Here is a 23,263-nt window from a genome sequence, read left to right on the forward strand (position 1 = left end):
GCTTCATCCGCGGTTCTGGCTCACTACCTTCCTACCTTCTCCTGCCCTCCTTTCACATGCTCTTTTTTTCTCTTCAAGGCAAGAAATTCTCTGACCTACCATATCAAATTGTCATAAGACCCCTATTCCAGGAAGGTACTGCCCCACACCTAGGGGGTCTGAATGCTATACACAGAGGCGAAGAAAAATCTGAACAGACAGGCCTTTCTGGGTTTCCCCAGCATCTGTCAGTGTTGGATCAGACCCTTTTTGTCCCATCACATTTCTACATGTTGTCCATGCTTCAGTCGTGCCTATGTAATGAAGCTTCCATAAAAACCCAAGAGCAGAGGGTTCGGAGAGCTTCCAGATAGCTGAACAGGTGGAGGTTCCTGGAAGGTGGTGCCCAGGAAGGCACAAAAGCTCCATGTCCCTTCTCCCATACCTTGTCCTTTGCATCTCTCCATCTGTGTCCTTTGTAATATTCTTTATATTATACCAGTAAACAAAAGTACGTATTCCCCTGAGTTCTGTGAGCTGCTCCAGCAAACTAATTGAACCCAAGGAAGGAGTTGTGGGAACCCTGATTTATAGCCAGCCAATAAGAAGTTCCAGAAACCTGGACTTTCAACTGGCATCTGCAGGGAGGGGGTGGGGTGGTGCAGCAGTCTTGGGGACTGAGCTCTTACCCTGACACATGGATCTGACACTATCTTCAGGTAGAAAGTGTTGAAATTGAATTAGAGGACACCCACCTGGTGTCTGCTGAGAAATGGTTTGCTTGCTTACTGGTGGGAAAAAATCCCCACACATGTGGTCACAGAAGTTGGTCTTCTGTGTTGATTGCTGCTGAGCAAGAGTGTAGAGAGAGACAGTGCATGTTCTTTTCACTCACACTCAGGCGGTATGAGTCTGGAGTCCAGGGGAGAAATCCAGGCTGGAGAAATGAACGTTCTCAAAGGTATCATAGACTAGATGAGATCGCCAAAATAAGGAAGAGTCTAGGATTGAGTGATGGGCCCCCTGACACTAAGAGGACAGGAATATGAAGATGAACCAGCAAACAGATATTTGTTAATGGAATAAGGAGCAGCCAGTCAGACAAGAGGAAAGGGTGGCATTCTGGAAAGTAGGTTCCAAAAGGGAGCTGTCAACTATGTCCCACAGTGTTGAGAGGCAAAATATTCATGAGAACCAATAATGATCTTGTCTAGAGCACTTGAAGTGGAGGGAAGAGGGCAAGACCTGAGTGAGGTGGGCTCAAGAGAGAATAGGAAGAGAGGAACTTTCTGGAAACAGAGAGGGTAGGCAACTCTTTGGAGAGCTTTGCTAAAAAGGGGAGTGGATGGGCCGGCCTGTGGCTCACTCGGGAGAGTGTGGTGCTGATAACACCAAGGCCACGGGTTCGAATCCCATATAGGGATGGCCGGTTGCTCACTGGCTGAGCGTGGTGCTGACAACACCAAGTCAAGGGTTAAGATCCCCTTACTGGTCATCTTTAAAAAAAAAAAAAAATTAAATAAATAAATAAATAAATAAATAAAAAGGGGAGTGGAGAAATGGAACAGTAGCTGCAGAGTGGATGTGAGGTCCAGAGAAGATTTTCTTTAAGTTGAAAGAAGTAACAGCATGATTGTAGGAAAACTGCTGATGCAGAGAGAAGGGGGAGGGTTGCTGGAGCAAAGCCCTCGAGGAGGCGAGAGGAGGGATCATCTAGCGCATGTCCTCTCCTCCCTCTTGGCTGCCTAACTCCTACTCATCCCTCAAGGGTCAGAGTAAAGGTCACTTTCTCAGGGAAGTGTTCGTGACCCCTCCAATTAGGCCAGTTCCCCATTATACCCTTTTGTAGCATGTGATACTTTTGCTTCACAACACTTGGGAACACTGTAATGATGTGGAAGCCCTGTGAGGGCAGGGGCTGGCTCTGTCCTGTTTACAGCCGTATCCCCAGCAGCTAGCACATTGCCTGGCACACTGCAGATGTTCAATGGACATCTGGTGAAAGGATGAATGGTCCAAGAACAGAACTGAAATAAATTGGGAGCCACGTTTCTGTGTTCTGCTTCCATCTGATTTAATTACACTGCAGTGATCAGGACAGTGCAGTCACTGCAAAAATTAGGATCTAGAAGAACTCAGTTGTTTGTTCCTATTTGGGCTCTATAGCATAGCTAACACACAGACCAGAGCCACATGACTGGACATATCCTTCCACTGACATTGTCCACTACAAACTGAACACACTCCATACAGTGTCTAGCAACTCATTCATTTAACAAATATTTGCTGAAAGCCTGCTAAGAGCAACATCCTGGGGATGCAAGGTTGAATCAGACACAGCACCTGTCTTCATGGAGCTTAGAGTCCAGCAGAGGAGATCAAACAATTGTCATTCATCACAAATGTGATGGTGTTAAAAGAGAAAAGTTCAGGTGGTTATGAAAGTGTAGAATGGAAAGAACTGAGGCAGAGAAGAAGGGCGATGGGACAACCCCCCCCCATTCCCCACCTCCCCTCTCCAGCTTCAAGCTGCCCAGATGTGGTTCTCCGGCTCCATGCCAGCTTAGTAAGAGGGCTGTGGACATTAGAGCTGGCTCCAGGAGTACAGGGCTACAGCCTCCTGCCTTCAGATGCTCCAAATCCCTCCTCTTTCCTTTCTACCTCTGATGGGGCCTGCATGGCTCCCTCTCTTGCTTCCAGAATGACTGCCCTCCTCTCTGACTCCAGGAGAGTAGAACGCAGCTTCTTGAAGCTGCATTTTTGGAAATCTCTGCCTGACAAGAAGGCTGAGATCACTGTTGGCTCAGGCCACTGGCAGTGGTGGGACTGTCTCTGATTCTCCCCTCTGTTTACTTTCAGGCTTTCATAGATTCTATTCATAAAGAATAGCCACCATTTTGCAAGGACCATGAGGCCACTGTGCATGACGTGCTGGTGGCTGGGACTGCTGGCTGCCATGGGAGCTGCTGCAGGCCAGGAGGATGGTTTTGAGGGCACCGAGGAGGGCTCGCCAAGAGAGTTCATTTACCTAAACAGGTACAAGCGGGCGAGTGAGTCTGCGGACAAGTGCACCTACACCTTCATCGTACCCCAGCAACGGGTCACAGGTGCCATCTGTGTCAACTCCAAGGAACCCGAGGTGCTCCTGGAGAACCGAGTACACAAGCAGGAGCTAGAGCTGCTCAACAATGAGCTGCTCAAGCAGAAGCGGCAGATTGAGACGCTTCAGCAGCTGGTGGAGGTGGATGGTGGCATTGTGAGCGAGGTGAAGCTGCTGCGCAAGGAGAGCCGCAACATGAACTCGCGGGTCACACAGCTCTACATGCAGCTCCTGCATGAGATCATCCGCAAGCGGGACAACGCGCTGGAACTCTCCCAGTTGGAGAACAGGATCCTTAACCAGACGGCCGACATGCTGCAGCTGGCCAGCAAGTACAAGGACCTGGAGCACAAGTACCAGCACCTGGCCACGCTGGCCCACAACCAATCAGAGATCATCGCGCAGCTCGAGGAGCACTGCCAGCGGGTGCCTGCAGCCAGGCCTGTCCCCCAGCCGCCCCCTGCCTCCCCACCCCGGGTCTACCAGCCACCCACCTATAACCGCATCATCAACCAGATCTCCACCAATGAGATCCAGAGTGACCAGAACTTGAAGGTGCTGCCACCACCTCTGCCCACCATGCCTACCCTCACCAGCCTCCCATCCTCCACAGACAAGCCATCGGGTAAGTCCTTCCGGGATCCCATTCCATGTGGGCCTCAGAGCCAGGCACCAGGCTTTCCCTTGGCTGTGACCACAAGTAGGGGAAAAGCCATGACAAGTTGAAGCCGGGCCAAAGACTTGCACAATCTCCCAGCAATCCTGTAGGCAGGGCCACTGGAGCTGGTGGGGTGGGAGGCGGGACCACATGCCTTAGATGGATGCTCCAAGGTAGAACCAGGAAACAGGGAGTCTCAGAAGAGGGCAAATGTTCCCCAGCTTTTGATAGGAAAGATCCCACAGCCTGTAGTTTTCCGGGATCTGCACAAGACGCTCTGTGTCGGCAGATGTGATGTCTCCTAAAAACTCATGTGCCGTGCCTGGCGCAGAGCTGGCATTCTATAACTGCTCACCAAGGAAACAATAGGCCAAACGAAAAGAAAGTGCTATCATGCTAGAAGTATGATAAACACATTGTAGAGGCTGGGGGATGGGAAGGAGAACTTTCTAAAGCCCACACATTTCTTAGAGTCTGCTGCTGTCTAGAATTTTCCATGATGCTTCTATATACTCTTAAATACACATTTCATCTTAAAATATGGTAATTCTCAGAATACCATTATGGGGAAGGAATGGGGTTGCTGGCAGGTTTGAAGTTTAACCAAGATACTGTCATTGGGCATTTTCATGTACCTTATTACATGAAATAATGTAATACATATGTATTACATAATTAACCCTTGCAGCTCCTTATGAATGGGTTAAGTAACTTGCTCACAGGCTTAGGATTCTCAGGCTGGATTTGAATTCAGACCTTTTCACTGACAACTCTGTGCTTTAGGACTCTAGGAATCCTCACTTCTGGTGGAAGCAGGCGAGAGGCTCCTCTGCCAGAATGTCAGCAGGGCCCAGCCCTTGAAGCTCAGCCTCTCACTCATCCAGGGCACTGCAGCCTTCCAATGGACTGCTATAGATTCATCTTTGCAAAAACTAACCATATATCTGCTATAAGTCAGTGCTTTTGGTACCACTTTGTTGTATAAGCAGGGAGATATTTACTGAAAATATCTTGTTTTACACTTATTTCACACTTTAAAAAATAACCACCAGTACTGGGAAGAGAAGCTTCTTGCTAATGCCAGAAAGGGGCTGAACCTGAGTGTAGGAGAGTGGCTGGTGCTAAGGACAAGGGAGGCATTGTTTTCAGGTCAGTGGGGAGGGGGTGGGTGGCAGTGGGAGCTAAATGCAGAGCTGAGCATCTGCCACAGCACCTTGAAGGAAAGACCTGGACTGGGTGTGGGGGTTGAGAGTAGATGCTTTGGAGTAGACTGACCTGGATTCAAATCCTGTTTCCTCAACTGATTAGCTCTGGGACATTAGACAAGTCACTCTATCCTTCTGAACCTCAAGTTTCCTCATTCCTAAGGTGGGGATTATTTTAATCTATCTCCGATTGACATTTCTGTGAAGTTAAATACTGCAAAAAAATGTGTTTAGCACAGTGCTGGGCCCATGGTAAGCTATAAGTATCCTTTGACCTTGGTCTCATCATTTTAAAATAAGGATATTGAAATAAGTAAGCAATTCCTTTTCAACTCTGGCATTTTACAGCTGGTGACTGGTCTATCTGTATACACGTCTGTTTTAAATCAGAAATTCTGTAAGAGAGGGCAGGGTGTGTTAGTATGTCTTGAAGGAATACCCAGAGGGCAAAGTGTGCCCCGGAGCACCAAATGAAGGTTCAGCTGAATGTTGTTATAATCCTGACATGAGTCGGGCTGGTCTCAGTGATTACTCAATAGATCTTCTTTCACCTAAGCATCTGTTTTCTAACTCAACAATTTTAGGACACTCTGAGCTTGAACTAAGCTAGTGGATTTACTCATATAGTATAAGAATAAAGACCTGGGTTTGGATCCAGGCTTCACCCCTTATTAGCTGTTTGCTCATGAGAAAGTTATTTAACTCCTCTGAGCCTCTAAAAGTTGTAACTTCACAGGATTATGTTGTGGAAACGCAATACAATCAAGCATGTAATATTATGTCATGTGGTGCAGCCAACCTTGGCTGAGCCCCTACCTCATGCTGGCCACAGGTGTACTTTGCTGGTGTTGGACTAAACTGGGAGGAAAGAGCAGATGGTCTCTCTACTGAGCAGTCAGCCTGGCCAATCAGCAGAGAGCTCTTATCAGGTCTGTTCAAGAGCTTCGGGCAGGTTCTGGTATTGAAAGACAAACCCTCTTCTGTGCTCTCACCCAACAGATCCTTTGTTCCTGGGGGACATTACTCAGCCAGAATCACCTTTGCAATTAAATACCTTTGTACCTAAGCCGGGCAGCTTCTGCTGCTAAATCTTTCGTTAGGCAGCCCCAGAGCCATCCACCCTTTTCCTCATTGTTTGGGCCGCTCAGCCCACAGCACGCCCTTCCCCAGGGGACTGAGGGAGCCACAGCTGCTTATCTGAAGCTACACTCACCAGCTTGTTCCCAGCCACAGTAAGACAATAACAGGCTGGCCCCAGGCCAGGCTGGGCCTGCTGAGAGCCTGAGTGAGGACGCCCAGGTGCTCCTGGCTTCCCTGGCTTCTCACCTGGGCTTTGGCCTGTCTGTCAGGTCTGGCCAGACTTGGGGGCATTTCAGTTGAGATAATGCTTTTGATAAGGCCTGGGCCAAATGGCCCTGCTTGTGGCCCTCTCCCTTGGTCCTGCTACTGCTCTTAAGGAGGAAGGAGTCATTCTCTTTAGAGGCAAAGGAAAGGACAGAAAGGGCTCTGGGAGGCCTGGGTCACTGTTCCTCAGCTCACCTCAGGCAGAAGCATGCACAGGCCAGCCTTCCTGCCACGGTGCCCATCCCAGAGAGTGATCAGAGAAGAAAAGACAGTGCTACCACCAGAGGCTGTAGTGAAGCCTTATCGGAAACAAATCTCTAAAAACCAACAGGAGTGGGCACTTCTAGCTGTTTTCTCTCCTGATAGAATAAAACCAGCTCAGTTTGTTTCAAAAAGGATGAAGAAGGAAGCCTTAAAATCATAAAATATTAAAACTGTTAGGGACCTCTCAGCACAGCCTTCCTTGTCACAGAATCTGTTGGTGGCAGAGCTGAGACCAGTCCCTGCACTTGTAACTTCCAGGATATTGAGGTTCGCAGAGATCAAGTAACTTAGCCAAGACTACACAACTAGCAAGTGGCTCAGCCCAGGCTCAAACCCACATCTATCTTAACCACTCTGGGATCCTGCACGTTTCCATGGAAAGGCTGGAGGGGAACTGGCGCGAAAATCACTACCGGGGACCTGACCTCCTATCACTATGTCATGGTACCTGGTTCCGAGCAGCTCCTTGAAAAAGAACTCTAGGAACAAAGTTAGTAGATTTGTTATTAGAAGGGCCATGGTTCTAATAACACAAAACACTGTCACTGGGAACCCACCAATATCACGCCACCAGGAACCAACTGAGCTCTCCAACAGAAAACATAATATGCACCTGACTCCTAGTAAATGAATCCAACTGAAGCTGCAGACAAATCTAATTTTTAATTTTTATCAGATCTGGACACATACTCTTGGGTGACTTCTACTCAGCACTTCAATGTGTAGCTAAGTCTTTCAATCTATAGTTAAGTCTGAAGTCCTGATTTCTTTAAATGTTAACTCTAAATATATAACTATTGTAGATATGATCTTTTCTTGGGGCCACATTAGGTGGCAACCACATTGCTTCATTGATAACAAAATGCATACACAGAAACCATTCCTCTTTCACAGCTGATGGTCTAGCCAGGAAGTCATGGACAACTTTAATATTTTCCTACACGGTTTTCTCCCGTGTATTTTATTTCACCCTATACGGTCAGAAATACATGCATTAGATTGTGATTCCCCTGCATGGTGGTGTGTGTGATAGTAGAGAATGAAATATATGACACTGTGGCTTCCATTCTTTCTGGAGGTCAAGCCAGCATCAATCCAGGTAAAAAGGTGTTGGTCCCATGTGTGGAAGGATCAGCTCCAGCAGACCGGGCTTCCAGGCCTGACCACTCGGAGAAGCCTGGGGTGCAGTGATGATGGTAAGTGAGAATGACTGTGGCAATCATTGATTCAGCCTTCAAGGTCACAGAGGCTGAGGGGAAAGCTTGCCCAGGTCTCCTGCCTCCAGAGCGTGTGTTGTTTCCTCTGCACTATACTTTCTTTTTTCTAAAATCTTTTGTTAAACAAAATAAGGTTCCAAAATTCATTACAAACTATGTAATCCAGTGATAGTTCAAAGAGCATTCACTGCTAGGTTCTTCCTAAACAAGAGCCACTGAAGGAAGATGGCCTGCCTGGAACCACCTTCCTTCCTGCTCTGCTTTCTCTCCTCTGGTACTTTGGGGAACTGATCACAAAGCACCTTTTGAGTGTGATGGAAAGCTACCCCTCCACTCCTCAGGCAGTTTTCCAAGGAGGACATTCAGCTAAATGCTCAGGGTATTTACAGGCACAGGAGATAAACTATCAACTTGTTGCTGTTGAGACTGGTGATCTGACATCTTGCAGCCTAGAAATCCCAACAGTGTGGCACTTGGAAAATTGAAAGTAATCTAGAAAATCCTGGAAACAGGCATTGTGGCCAGTTCACCAGTCACACAATGGATTGCTGTGGTAAAGTTATATACTAGACTATATCATAACTCTGAGATGCTGTAAAAAAAAAAAAAGATAAAGCAGAATTAAATTAGCGTCATATTACAGAGTGTCTAAAACAAAGTTCATAGGGTTTGCTGAGCCCATGATTAGTTCACTATTGTAAAAGTAATGAGGTGTACTTCCAGTGGTTTCTATTGGCATTAACAAAGGATACAGGTGGCAGAGACGTGCTTATGGACACATTGGAAACGGTCCTCCCTACAATCCCATCATCACTGCTATGTAAACTCATCTCTCCCTGGGATGAATCTGGATGAAGATTATGTTGAAAATAAGCCTGAGGGTCCTTGCCCTGTATTTCAAGACAAGACAGTGGAGCTACAGGATCTGGAGTAGTTTTATGTTATTTTATTTTTTTTTTAAATGAATAAGTGATTTTCCCTTAATAGATTATTTGGATACAATAAGCTAAAATTACCATATGTACAGAGGAAAATTTTGCTAAGAAAAGAGAATTTTAGGGCCGACCCTGTGGCGCACTCAGGAGAGTGCGGCACTGGGAGCGCAGCGGTGCTCCCACCGTGGGTTCGGATCCTATATAGGGATGGCCCGTGCGCTCACTGGCTGAGCGCGGTGCGGACGACACCAAGCCAAGGGTTGCGATCCCCTTACCGGTCACAAAAAAAAAAAAAAAGAGAGAAAAGAGAATTTTAGTTTAAATGACAAATACAATAGTTTTTTAAAATTTCTAAATGTTGAAATTAAGTATCTTAGGTGCTCTGTCTAGAGTAATGTCTAAAAGAACATAAAATCCAATCATCTGGCACTGTCCCAGACCTAACAGTTGGAGTCACCACTACAGACTGTCCAGACTTGCCCACAAAACAGGTTTCTTTTGCCAGGGTTTTGTCTGGATGCTGATTATCATCTGTTGTGGGGTCCCTGTTTCCAGATGGATCTATTATTATTGGTTTTCAATGTGGAAAGCACAGAATGAAGGTGATGAAGGGAGTGCAGCTCACAATGGTGAGATGGAAGAAGGCACGTGAGCACTAAGTGACTCCTGGCACTGAACTGAGACTGGGAAGACCAACACATACTCATTGCCCCTATGAAGGCTCCTGCCCTGATGAAGCCCAGAGTCTAATGGGGAACAGACTCTTAACAATCCTAATACGGTGTGATAATCACAGCACGGGGAAGGAAAAGGAAGTGGAGCTCAGAAGGCAGTTCTAACCCCTAGTCTACCGCTTTCCAGCTGCATGATCTCCCTGAGCCTTTGCTTTCTCGTCATTGCAGAGACTTGTGAGGATGAAACGAAACAGTGTATAAAACACCTGGCAGGTGAAAGGCTCTAGATATATGATAGTCATCATTCTTATTATATGCCAGTAAAGATAAATACATAGGCATTTTGGGAACTCCATGTAGGATTAAGTAGCTCTTTTGAAGGGGGGGGAAGGCTTCCTGGAGGAGGTGATGAGGAGGGCTGAGGGCCTTACAGATATGCTCTCAGAGCCCCTCTGCCAACAATGTCAAGAAATTATGAAGCCCTCAGGCTTCGTGCCGGGCAAATGTTCTGTTTTCAGAAATAGAAAAAGGATGTCATACCAGAATTTACATACCAGTTGGCTTGTGATCAAGCTCAAGTAAAATTATAAAAAGGTATATAAAGAGGGGTTTATGAGCATTTGGAAAATTAAAAGATGATCAACAAGAGCCAACATAGGTTCTTTCAGAAGCCAAATGAAGCTGACCCCCTTCCTTGGAAAGGGTTAATAGGTTGGTCAGCCACAGGACCACCATCTGTCCAGTACCTGTGGACTGCAATCATGGGTCTGGTAAGTTCTTCTGTGATGTGCCTGCAGAACAGCACCATCAGTCTCTGAACTGAAAGAGCCCTGGTCATTCTCATTAGCCCACCTCTATGTCCAGTGACCTGCCCTCACCCAGACAGCCTTGGATGCCCCTGACCACTGTCCCCAGGGAGCCCCAGGACTCCACTCCCACCAGTCTCAGGGAACCACAGTGAGCTGCTCACCTCTGCATACAGTGAGACCACTACAGCCCCTCCTAACCTAATCTCTTTTCTTCTTTAATTGCTTTAAAACCCTGCTTCTCCTCCTACCCAGCTGCACAGATGGAAACCTAAGAGTGGGCACAAAGCTCCCGAAAGTGATTTTTGAAGGGGGCTGGCGAGAAACTAGTTAAGGGTCACAGAGATTGATTACATTTTGTAAACATGAGTATACTAATTATCCTGATTTGATCACTGCATATTATACACATATATTGATATTTGATTCTGTACCCCCCAAATGTACATAATCAATTAAAAAAAAAAAGGAAGCAATACTACAATGTCTGTTTATCCCGAGTTCAAACAGACAGAAACAAGACCCTTTTAAGTCCTTCATGGGCCTGAGCTCTTCCCTGGGAGGCCTCAGCCTGTGTCAAATGCACTGGAATGCACCCACCTCACACATCTAACATAACTTTTACTGTAACAATTTTGAAAGGTTTTTAAAAACTTTGCTTTGAAATTATTTGGCCAAGAGTAACTCAACTAATTTACGGTTGGCTCTGATTTCTCAGCAAATATCAGCCATGTTCAGGAATTCTTGGGAAGAGAGAAAAATCTAACCCACAAATTGTTTTCAAAAGTAATAACATTTTTATGAAGACTAAATTTAACAATTAATGAACTTGACAAGATGTTACACTTTGTAAAAATTTAATTATATGCTAATAAATTTAAATTTTGTAGTTTTCTTTTTATATTTTAGATCCAATAAGGCTTTTTTAGGCCTCAAACATTTTCATAAACTCCTGAAAAGCTCGTTGGCCTCAGGCACGGCGCCCATCATCTGAAGACTAAGGCAACCTGAAGAGCAGGCACGAGCATTTGGACCTTTTCCTTGGAATGACCAGAAACAATATTCATAATGTCAACTCTGAGGCTCTGCAGGAACATGAGATGCCTCCAGGAACATACAAGCTATTCCTCTGTTTAGGTTATTGTTTTGTATGCTGGCTCACTAAAGAGTAGTGATTGACATAGAATATATGTGTCCATAACCAAAATATTATTTCACCAAGCCTTCTGGATAAATGAGACTCGAGCTCCTCACTGCTGCATCCCTTACATCCCACAGCCCCAGCTCCAGTGTCTGCCCTGCTGCCCTTGCGGGATGCCCAGTGAGTTCTCATGCTGGCCGGGGTGGGACTCACACCTAAGCAGTTCCCATGCCCTGGCACTCAGATGTATTAATTTGGGTAGGAAATTCCAAATCCAATTTCAACAACTAGCTGTTTCTCCTCTTAGAAAAATGTTTCACGGAGTGGTGAAAGGTCTTTTTTGGACAGACCATCAGTGAAAATAACTGAAAACAGCATATTGTTCTCATGCAAAAGCAGAATATGTCTTAGTGATATCACAGAAGCCTCTCCCCAGTGCCCACATATGAACTAAAACATTCACAGAAGCAGCTCCCAAGAACATTCCCCATAGGGCACCAGGTCCTCTATGTGGCCTGAGGCTTAGGGCTTAGGAGTTAAAGAGGCCTGTCAGACTGCTGGCCAGCTGCATGGTCTAGTGCAGCTCATGACTGAAAAGGACTCTGCTCCTCTCCCCATGCCCACACAGGCCAGGCTTCTTAGCACTCATCCTCACAGGGAGCCTCCAGTGGGCTTGGTCAGATATTCACAGAGTCACGTTTCCCTAGTTGGAGGGGTCACTGCATTGAAAATGGATGCAGTTTGTGAGTCCATTTCTCCACTGGGGTCTGGGTGGGTAAGTGAGGCTGAAGCTGGTCTGCCCCAGACCCACAGAGAGGAAACTGAGCATAGGAAGTTACATTTGGGCTTGGCCTAGCTGCCAGCTCCAACTCAGCTTTACCAGAAAGGCCCCACAATGAGGGTGGTGAGCACTGAATTGGCCAACAGTAAAGGGGTTCCTGATTTCCTGGGAGGCCAACTTTCTTGTGTGCTTGACCCCTCTGTCAACAACCGCAAAAAGGAGGAAGCAAGCAGTTAGGGGTTTAGATGACCAAATCTGATTACCTCCAACGCTTACCAGGGTTTGGCACTAGGGCTCAGGGGCCCAAGATCTGTACACTGTGTGTTCCCATTTGCCAATATCCCTTCTCCCCAAGGCCTCCTGACTCCAGAGTTGTGTGCCTGCCACACCCTTGTTGCTTCTCCAGGGAACCACACAGATGCAACTCAGCCATGGCGGCTGCACTTCTCTTCACGTGGAACATTCCAGCTACAGCTCTGCCAAGAGTGTAAATATAGTCTTTACAGAGATGAGGTTGGGGTGCTCACTCCACTCTGAGCCTAGGTGCCGCTGAGTTAGTGTTGGCCTGATGCTCTGGACAGAGCTGCCCTCTCAGAACGGGAGCCAAGTTTAACACCACTTGGACACTTTGCACTGTTGCAAAGGGAGAGTTTTGCTCACTGCACATTGAAAATTCAGTTTCATTGACAAAAAAAGATTTTCATTCTTTATTTCAATATATCTTTGTTGCCTTCTCCACTGAAATTCTGACTTTTAAGATATGCCTTGTGGACAACATTTATCACTAAATAATCTTACATTTTGTCTTGGAAATTGAAAAGCAAACAGAGTAACTTGTGTGCGTATGTAGCAGGGGGATGGGGAATGAACAACTTAAAAAATGTCAGCTTTCATCTATCAAAGGAAAAAAAGAGAATCTTCACTGAGCACCTGCTCTGGCTGGCCTACGGACAAGGTGCTCTCGTGTTTATGAGTCTCAGAATAGCTAGGGTTCTTTCCCCATTTTACAGAAGTAGAACTTCAGGCTCAGTGAGGAAGCTGCCCAAAGTCACACTGAGTAGGTGAAGCCACCAAGATTTGAGCCCAGAACTTCTGTCTCCAACTTTGGAATCCCTCTCCCAGCCCCACAATTACTCAACCTTGGATTCCTTAATCAGACACCTTGCCTGGTCCTCCACAATGGCATTGTTTATATGTAACAGTTACAAGTTTGTCAATGCATTATTTATATGTTACTATTGTAGATTTCTCATTAAATAGGATGTTTTGACTTAGTCATTTTATTTGTTTATTTTTATTGTGGTAATATATATATATAAGGACTGCTATTTTAAGCATTTTAAAACATACATTGCATGGAATTAATTATATTCACACTGCTGTGTGACCACTACCTCCATCTATTTCTAAAACATTTTTGTCATCTTAAACATAAACTCTGTACCCATTAAATAAGCAATAACTTCTCATTGTTTCTTCCCCCCAGTTTCTGGTAACCTCTAATCTACTTCTGTCTCTGAATTTTTTTTTCTTTTTAGTTTATTTTTTCTTAATTGAACCATGATAACTGTATATATTTATGGAGTACAATATGATATCTGGGTTCATTTATACACTATGCAATGATCACATCAGGGCATTTAGCACATCCATCACCTCAAACATTTGTCACCTCTTTGTGTTGGGAACGTTTAATATCCTCTCAACTAGCTACTTGTAGTAATACAGTAATTTGTTGTTGGCTGTAGTCTCCCTACATTGCTATAGAACTCCAGATCTTATTCTTCCTATCCCTCTACAATTTTGTATCCATTGACCACCACTCCCTCTCCCCTCTCCCCTTACTAGTCTCTGGTAATTACTATTTTACTCTCTACTCCTATGAGACCAACTTTCTTAGCTTCCACATATGAATGAGGAACATGCACTATTTCTCTTTCTAAGCACGTGGCTTATTTCACTTATTTTCTCCAAGTTCATCCAAGTTGCTGAGAACAGAAAAATTTCATTCTTTTTTATGGCTGAGTATATTTCACTGTGTATATATACCATATTTGACTTATCCAGTTGTCCCTCAATGGACATATAAGTTGGTTCCAAATCTTGGCTATTGTCAATACAGCTGTGATAAACATGGGAGTGCAGGTATCCCTTCAACATGTTGATTTCCATTCCTTTGGATATATACCCAGTAGTGGGATTGATGGATCATATGGTAGTTCTATCTGTACCTTTTTGAGAAACCTCCATGCTGTTTTCCATAGTGGCTGTACTAATTTACATTTCCACCAACAATATGTATTGTATAAGGGTTTCTTATAGAATAATAATGAAGCTCTTTCTCCATATCCTCGCCAGCATTTGTTATTTTCTATCTTTTTTGATAATAGCCATTCTAACTGGGGTGAGATGATATCTCATTCTGGTTTTGATTTGCATTTCTCTGATTATTAGTGACATTGAGGATTTTTTCCATATTCCTGTCAGCCATTTGCATGTCTTCTTTTGAAAAGTGTCTATTCAGCTCCTTTATCCATTTTTAAATCAGATTTTTTTTTTTTTTTTTATTGAGTTGTTTGAGTTCTTTGTATATTCTGGATATTAATCCCTTGTTGGATGCAGAGTTCACAAATATTTTCTTCCACTCTGCAGGTTGTCTCTTTGCTCTGTTCATTATTTCCTTTGCCGTGCAGAAGCTTTTTAGTTTGGCATGTAACTGTTTGTTCATCTTGTTTTTGTTGCCTATGCTTTGGAGGTCTTCATAAAATCATTGTTCAATCCTATGCCCTGAAGCATTTCTCCTGTGTTTTCTTCTAGAAGCTATATAGTTTTGGGTCTTACATTTAAGTTGTTAATCCATTTTGAATTCATTTTGATATATGATGAGAAATATAGGTCTCGTTTCATTCTTTTGCATAGGATATCCAGTTTTCCCAGCACCATTTATTGAAGAAACTATCCTTTCCCTAATGTATGTTCTTGTCTCCTTTATTGAAAATCCGTTGGCTGTAGGTATGTGGATTTATTTCTGAATTCTCTATTCTGTTCCATTGGTCTACGTGTCTGTTTTTGTGCCAGTACCATGCTGTTTTGGTTACTATAGCTTTGTAGTATATTTTGAAGTCAGGGAGTGTGATGCCCCCCTCCCCCATTTGTTCTTTTTTGTTTAGGATTGCTTTAGCTATTCAGGGTTTTTTGCTATTCCATATAAATTTTTGAATTGTTTTTTCTATTTCTGTGAAGTATGTCATTGGTAGTTCAATGGGGACTGCATTGAATCTGTAGATTCCTTTGGGTAGTATGGTCATTTTGACAATGTTGGTTTTTCTAATCCATGAACATGGGATGTTTTTCCATTTTTTCATGTCATCTTTAACTTCTTTAATCAGTGTTTCATAGTTTTCTTTATAGAGATCTTCACCTCCTTGGTTAAATTTAGTCCTAGGTATTTTAATTTTTTTGTTGCTATTATAAATGGGATTGCTTTCTTGATTTCTTTTTCTGGTAGATCATTGTTGGTGTATAGAAATGCTACTGATTTGTGGATGACGATTTTGTATCCTGGAACTTTACTAAATTTGTTTATCAGGTCTAGGAGTTTTTTGGTAGAGTCCTTAGGTTTCTCTCCATATAAAATCAAGTAATCTGCAAACAGGGGCAATTTGACTTCCTCTTTGACAATTTGGATGTCCTTTACTTCTTTCTTTTGCCTAATGGCTCTGGCTAGGACTTCCAGTACTATGTTGAATAAAAGTGGTGAGAGTGGGCATCCTTGTCCTGTTGCAGTTCTTAGGGGAAAAGCTAAAAGCTTATGTATGATGTTAGCTGTGGGTTTGTCATATATAGCCTTTATTGTATTAAAATACTTTCCTTCTATACCTAATTTGTTGAGAGTTTTATCATGATGGGATGTTGAATTTCATCAAATGCTTTTTCTGCATCTATCAAGATGATTGTAGGTTTTCTTTCTTTCATTCTTTTGATGTGATGTTATGATTATTGATGTGTGTATGCTGAACCATCCTTGCATCCCTACGATAAACTTCACTTGATCATGGTGTATAATCTTTTTGATGTGCTGTTGGATTCAGTTTGTAGGATTTTATTGAGGATTTTTGCATCTATGTTCATTAGGGATATTGGCCTGTAGTTTTCTTTGCTTGCTTGGTCCTTACCTGGTTTTGGTACCAGAGTAATGCTGGCCTTGTAGTATAAGTTTGAGAGAATTCCATCTACTTTTTGAAATAGTTTAAGAAGTATTCTTATTAGTTCTTCTTTAAATATTTGGTACAATTCAGCAGTAAAGCCATCTAATCCTGGGCTTTTCTTTGCTGGGAGACTTTTTATTACTGATTCAATCATTACTTGTTATTGGTCTATTCAGGTTTTCTATTTCTTCTTGGTTGAGTCTTGGAACGTCATATGTCTCCAGGAATTTATTCATTTCCTCTAGGTTTTCAAATTTACTGGTGTATAGTTGTTCATAATAGTCTCTAATAATCCTTTGTATTTCAGCGGTATCAGTTGTAATGTCTCCTTTTGCCTTTCTGATTTTATTTATTTCAGTCTTCTCTCCCTTTTTGTTGGTTTGTCTGGGTAATGGCTTGTCAATTTTGTTTATCTTTTCAAAAAACCAACTTTTTCTTAGACTAATCTTTTGTATTGTATTTTTAGTTTCAATTTCATTTATTTCTGCTCTGACTTTTATTATTTCTTTTCTTCTATTTATTTGGTGTTTGGTTTGTTCTTGTTTTTCTAGTTCCTTGAGGTGCACTGTTATGTTGTTTATTTGAAATCTTGATACATATCTTTTGATGTAGGAGTTTATTGCTATAAACTTTCCTCTTAATACTGCCTTGCCTGTATCCTATAGGTTTTGGTATATTGTGTTTCTGTCTTCATTTGTTTCAAGAAATTTTTTATTTCCTTCTTAATCTCTTCTTTGACCCATTGGTTGTTCAGGAGCATGTTGTTTGATTTCCACTTGTGTAGTTTCAAAAGTTCCTCTTGTTATTGATTTTTAGTTTTACTCCATTGTAGTCAGAAAAAATACTTGATGTAATTTTGATTTTTTTGGACTTGTTGAGTCTAGTTTTGTGGCCTATTATACAGTCAATCCTGGACAGTGTTCCATGTGCTGAAGAAAAGAATATGTATTCTGCAGCTGTTGGATTAAATGTTCTGTAAATGTCCTTTAGGTCCATCGGATCTGTGGAGCCATTTAAATTTGATATTTCTTTATTGATTATCTGTCTTGATGATCTGTCCAATGCTGATAGTGGGGTGTCACCCCACTACTATTGGTGAATAGTAAAGTCACCAACTACTATTGTGTTGATGTTCATCACTCCCTTTAGATCTGATAATATTTGCTTTATATATCTGGGTACTCTGGTGTTGGGTACATGTATACTGATAGTTTTACTCAGCCACTTTTATGAGCCATATGATAATTTTACTCCTGCCATTTTCTGCTACTTGATAATTTTACCGCTGCCAATTTTTCAATGTTAGCTATGTTTCTGACTAATTTCTGTCCATCATTTACATTTCTGACCTTCGCCACTGGTGCCTTTATTTATTTATTTATTTTTTAATTTTATTTTGACGATATACATTGTGGCTGATTATTGCTCCCCATCACCAAAACCTCCCTCCCTTCTCCCTCCCCCCCCCAACAATGTCCTTTCTGTTTGCTTGTCGTATCAACTTCAAATAATTGTGGTTGTTATATCTTCTCCCCCCCCCCCCGGTTTGTGTGTGTGTGTGTGTGTGTGTGTGTGTGTGTGTGAATTTATATATTAATTTTTAGCTCCCACCAATAAGTGAGAACATGTGGTATTTCTCTTTCTGTGCCTGACTTGTTTCACTTAATATAATTCTCTCAAGGTCCATCCATGTTGTTGCAAATGGCAGTATTTCATTCGTTTTTATTTTTTTATTTTATTTTATTTATTTTTTTTTTTTGCCGTTTTTTCGTGACCAGCACTCAGCCAGTGAGTGCACCGGTCAGTCCTATATAGGATCCGAACCCGCGGCGGGAGCGTCGCCGCGCTGCCAGCGCAGCACTCTACCGAGTGCGCCACGGGCTCGGCCTTTTCATTCGTTTTTATAGCTGAGTAGTATTCCATTGTGTAGATGTACCACATTTTCCATATCCACTCATCTGATGATGGGTATTTGGGCTGGTTCCAACTCTTGGCTATTGTAAAGAGTGCTGCGATAAACATTGGGAAACAGGTATACCTTCGACTTGATGATTTCCATTCCTCTGGGTATATTCCCAACAGTGGGATAGCTGGGTCGTATGGTAGATCTATCTGCAATTGTTTGAGGAACCTCCATACCATTTTCCATAGAGGCTGCACCATTTTGCAGTCCCACCAACAATGTATGAGAGTTCCTTTTTCTCCGCAACCTCGCCAGCATTTATCGTTCAGGGTCTTTTGGATTTTAGCCATCCTAACTGGGGTTAGATGGTATCTCAATGTGGTTTTGATTTGCATTTCCCGGATGCTGAGTGATGTTGAGCATTTTTTCATATGTCTGTTGGCCATTTGGATATCTTCCTTAGAGAAATGCCTACTTAGCTCTCTTGCCCATTTTTTAATTGGGTTGCTTGTTTTCTTCTTGTAAAGTTGTTTGAGTTCCTTATATATTCTGGATATTAATCCTTTGTCAGATATATATTTTGCAAATATTTTCTCCCACTCTGTTGGTTGTCTTTTAACTCTTTTAATTGTTTCTTTTGCTGTGCAGAAGCTTTTTAGTTTGATATAATCCCATTTGTTCATTTTTCCTTTGGTTGCCCGTGCTTTTGGGGTCGTATTCATGAAGTCTGTGCCCAGTCCTATTTCCTGAAGTGTTTCTCCTACGTTTTCTTTAAGAAGTTTTATTGTTTCAAGGTGTATATTTAAATCCTTAATCCATTTTGAGTTGATTTTAGTATACGGCGAGAGGTATGGATCTAGTTTCATTCTCCTGCATATGGATATCCAGTTATCCCAGCACCATTTGCTGAAGAGGCAGTCCCTTCGCCACTGAATAGGCTTGGTGCCTTTGTCAAAGATCAGCTGACAGTAAGTGTGTGGGTTGATTTCTGGATTCTCTATTCTATTCCATTGGTCAGTGTGTCTGTTTTTATGCCAGTACCATACTGTTTTGGTTATTATAGCTTTGTAGTATAGCTTAAAGTCAGGTAGTGTTATGCCTCCAGCTTTATTTTTTTTGCTGCCACTGGTGCCTTTAATGTATGAAAAGGAAATGTGTGTGAGTACAGGAGATTTGCTAGAGCTCTACTAAGGGTTTCTGAGGGAAGATTGTGTTTAGATATCTCGTTCTAATGGGTCCTGAGTTTCAAGAAGTAGAGGGTGCGAGGGACATATGGAGAGTTTTTTATAACAGCAGAAAATACTAAACACTTCTACACAATTTTATACCTACTCTATGATCCTAGAAAGGCTTAAAGAATGATCAGATTTGCCTTTTAAAAAATAAAGGAAAACTTCTGCATTACAAAAGACACTAAAATAGTTGACAAATGGGCAAAAGACCCCAAAAGGTAAACATAAAAGAAAAGCAAATCATCAATAAAGATTTAAAAAGAAAAAAAAAAAGGTTTAACACGTTGACAAAGAAGAACTGTAAATTTTTATTTTTTTAACCCGCCTGACTGATAAAGATTAAAAATGGTCCAAGGGACATAGAGATTAGTCAGCCTGGGCTCCCATACCCTTGAATGCACTCTGGCTGGAGAGAAAGAAGAGTGTGGGCTCTGGACCATCCAGAACACCTGGGTGCATATACTGCTCTGCCCTTCACCAGCCATGTGACATTGGGGATATCCCCTAACATCCTTGTGCTCTGGTTTCCTCATCTGTAAAATGCGTAGGCTACTACTGACCTCATAGGAGTGTCAGGAGGATCAGGCATAGAAATAAATGGGTAGTGCTTGGAATAAGGCCTGGTACATAGGAAATGCTCAGGGCTGCTGGCTATCATTATTTTGTTATTACCACTATTACTCAATTCAGGAGTTTCTTAGAGCTAAGAGTTCAAAATCTGGGGTTTATACCTAGGGGCTTAGGGGTCCATTTACCTTCTGAAATTGTATACAAAATTGTGTGAGTCTGTGCATTTGTCTGAATAGAAGATGTAGAGCTGTCCCCAAATTCTTAGAGGGACCAGAGATCCCAAAACATTTTAAAACACTTGCCTTTTAAAAAGAGCCCTTTGTAAAAATGCCGAAGGTAAAGCTGAAACCATCAATGGCACCCACAAAAGCAGCTCTGGCTAGGAGCCACGAGGCAGACCTGCCCCTCTCCCAGTGGCCTCCAAAGCCTCTCCCTCTGTGGTGCCTCCTTCAAAGCTGGCCTTTACATCTGACAATTCCACAGGAGCCCAAACAGCTCTGCAGTAATAGGTCTAGCTGTTTGCTTTCAGTGGGCATTATTTTGCAGGCTCTGGCGGATCTTCTGTCACCAGCATTCAAACCAAACAGCCTCTCCTGTGCTGCTGACTTGGTAAAAAGCTGGGAGTCCTCCCACGCCCACTGGCGCTCTGCTCCAGCTGTTGGGGACAGACTCCTATTCTCTGCCTCAGTTCCTGGGGCTTGGGCCAAACACAACCAAGACCTTTTTCTCCTTCCTGAATGTTCTTTCTGAAGGTCTGGCCCCAGGACGGATACTGAGGGGGGCCAAAGGCAGGAAGTGGCACCAGGCAAAGAAGGAAGCAGCTGCTTGTCCCACATCTGCTACCCAGAATGGGGTGCTTGGGGTCCTGCCCATCCCTTGTAGGGGGCAGAGGGCTGGTGAGAAGGTAATTGAGTGAGAAGCCTCTCCCTGGAGGATGAAGGGAGGAGCCCCTGGGTTAACTGGACATGAATTGACCTTTCTTCTCGGTGCTGTGTTGGGCACTGAGGACGGAGGAATGAGCAAGACAGCTCCTGCCGTCTTGTCAGGGCCTAGGTGGGGATGCTCAAACACAGCTGCCAGGCCTCAGGAAAGCCCACCTGGGATATCTAACAGAGACCAAATATCCACACCTTTCCTTTTAACCATCACATGTGGACTGGATGGGCCCAACCACCAGCCAGGAAGGAATCTGTGAAGTTTGATCTACACAGGAAACACTGAATATACCTGCCCCTGATGGGCCCCTCTCCCCATTCCCCCTACCCACACACCAAAAGAGAAAGGACATCAATCCACAAGAATTCCTGCTAAGAGAAAGCTGGCGAGGTCAGCTTGTCCTTCACTGGGCATCAGAGCAGCCCCTGGCCAGCACAGAACCTGCAGGTGCGGGGACTCAACAACAGTTGTTGAATAAACATACAAATTCATACAGAAAACAAGATGTAATTTTCTTAGCACTTTTTATCTTAACTATTCTCAGTCTGGGGAATATTTTGGAGCGACTTAAGCAAAGTGTGGTGATTTTATTTATTTTAAAATATGTAGTTAAATGGCAAGGTCTTGAAAACCTTCTGAAAGTTCCTCAGATCGATAAGGAAGACCCCAAATTGTCTGACCTCAGTGATTCACGTTTGTGTCTTCTTGCTGATGTGACACACAGGAAACTGCTAGGGGATGTTGGGTCAATGAGAGGGGGAGCCGAAAGACCTGTGATATCAATTCAGACTCCCAGCGACACCCATTCCTTCCAACGGGGCTGCCTGAGCTCCATGAAGTCACAGAGAATCACAGAACCCTTCTGGTCTCCATTTCAGAAGGGAGCCATGGATTGAGATGGTGTCCAAGACATAGTCCTTTAAGCTTATGGCTGGCCTATGGAACACCGACCTTAGAATGTGTAAGCTCTGAGCATCTGGCACTCAGTGAGCTTCTTTTGGAAAATACACAAATTTAGCTGAAAGGGAACCTGGTCTCCACAAAAGATGCTTGAAAACCAGTGTGCTCTCACAAATCCCAGAAATACCCTGAAATCTCTGGCTATGTGGCCAAATTCTGGGCATAGCCGGGGCCCCTGTGACTTCATGGAAGTTCATTTACTAAAAACTGCAGTAGTTGTCGTGGAGCACTGTCACTGGAAAGGTGACTATGGAGTTGGAATTGAGGTGTGCCAATGGCACTCAGCCCCAGGCACTCAAGAAGAGCAGTCTGGTAAAGCCCAGGTCCCCCGCTGGAGTAAAGCCACCAAAGCACGGTGCTGCTTAACTGCCACGTTTTAGTAGGCACACATCTCTTTTTGCCAATATAACTAACTTAAAAAAAAAATGACTCCAAGAACTTCCACACAAATGATCTCAGTAATCCTGACAACTCTGCATGAGGAAAATATGACCTACCTTCTACAAATGAGGGAAACTGAGGGCTAGAAGTGAGGAAGCTTGCCCAAAGTCACATTGTGAGAGAGTGAGAGGAGAAAGTGGGCTTGGAATCCAAGCATTCTGACACCTAGTACTGGGCTCTTGTCTTTACATCATATTATTTCTCAAACTTGCAAACAAAACTTGGTCCCCTCAAACTGCAGGGCTGTGACTCCCAGCTGGAGCCCTGCCAGAAGTTGTGCCTACTTGGGGTGCAGCTGAGGGTGTGACCTGGCAATGGCAGGGCTGTGACATATACATGTCTGTGTCCCCAGGCCCATGGAGAGACTGCCTGCAGGCCCTGGAAGATGGCCATGATACCAGCTCCATCTACCTGGTGAAGCCAGAGAACACCAACCGCCTCATGCAAGTGTGGTGCGACCAAAGACATGACCCCGGTGGCTGGACTGTCATCCAGAGGCGCCTGGATGGCTCTGTCAACTTCTTCAGGAACTGGGAGACATACAAGGTGAGACCCAGCAGGGCCTGTCTGCACTGCCTACAAGGTGACTGCCCTACCCCGAGAGAGGCCTGAGTGACCAGCAAAAGAGCCACTTGGAGGGAGGTGCATGCTGATGAGGTCAGGATCTTTATGACCCCAAAAAGAAAATATACCTGAGGCGAGAAGCCATTTTTGTAAACCCACCAGGGGTGGCGAGGACCAGCTCCTTCCCTGCCTGCCACTAGCAACTGCTGCAGGACAAGAGTTAGCAGTCCAGATCACCAGAGCCCCACAGGATGGGGTGGGAGTTCAGAAATGCTGGTATGTGGGGACGGAGGGCCTTGTTCCAGCCTGGATGTGGGGAGCATCTTACTCCCAGCTGGAGTTCTC

General features: G+C 43.8%; 2 protein-coding genes across 7 annotated transcripts in view; one reads left to right on the forward strand and one right to left on the reverse strand.

Annotated features, from left to right (window-relative positions):
- RALGPS1 (Ral GEF with PH domain and SH3 binding motif 1) overlaps positions 1-23,263 on the reverse strand; it is a 313,809-nt gene that overhangs the window by 118,016 nt on the left and 172,530 nt on the right. The gene's annotated exons all lie outside the window — the stretch shown is intronic.
- ANGPTL2 (angiopoietin like 2) overlaps positions 1-23,263 on the forward strand; it is a 41,372-nt gene that overhangs the window by 12,099 nt on the left and 6,010 nt on the right. The window contains exons 2-3 of the mRNA XM_063082458.1: positions 2,839-3,704; positions 22,707-22,900. Of these exons, the coding sequence (XP_062938528.1) occupies positions 2,888-3,704; positions 22,707-22,900 (1,011 nt within the window). The 5' untranslated portion in view covers positions 2,839-2,887. The remainder of the gene's footprint in view (positions 1-2,838; positions 3,705-22,706; positions 22,901-23,263) is intronic.

This window comes from Cynocephalus volans, chromosome 17 (genome assembly GCF_027409185.1).
Source record: "Cynocephalus volans isolate mCynVol1 chromosome 17, mCynVol1.pri, whole genome shotgun sequence".
In the NCBI taxonomy this organism is placed as follows: domain Eukaryota; kingdom Metazoa; phylum Chordata; class Mammalia; order Dermoptera; family Cynocephalidae; genus Cynocephalus; species Cynocephalus volans.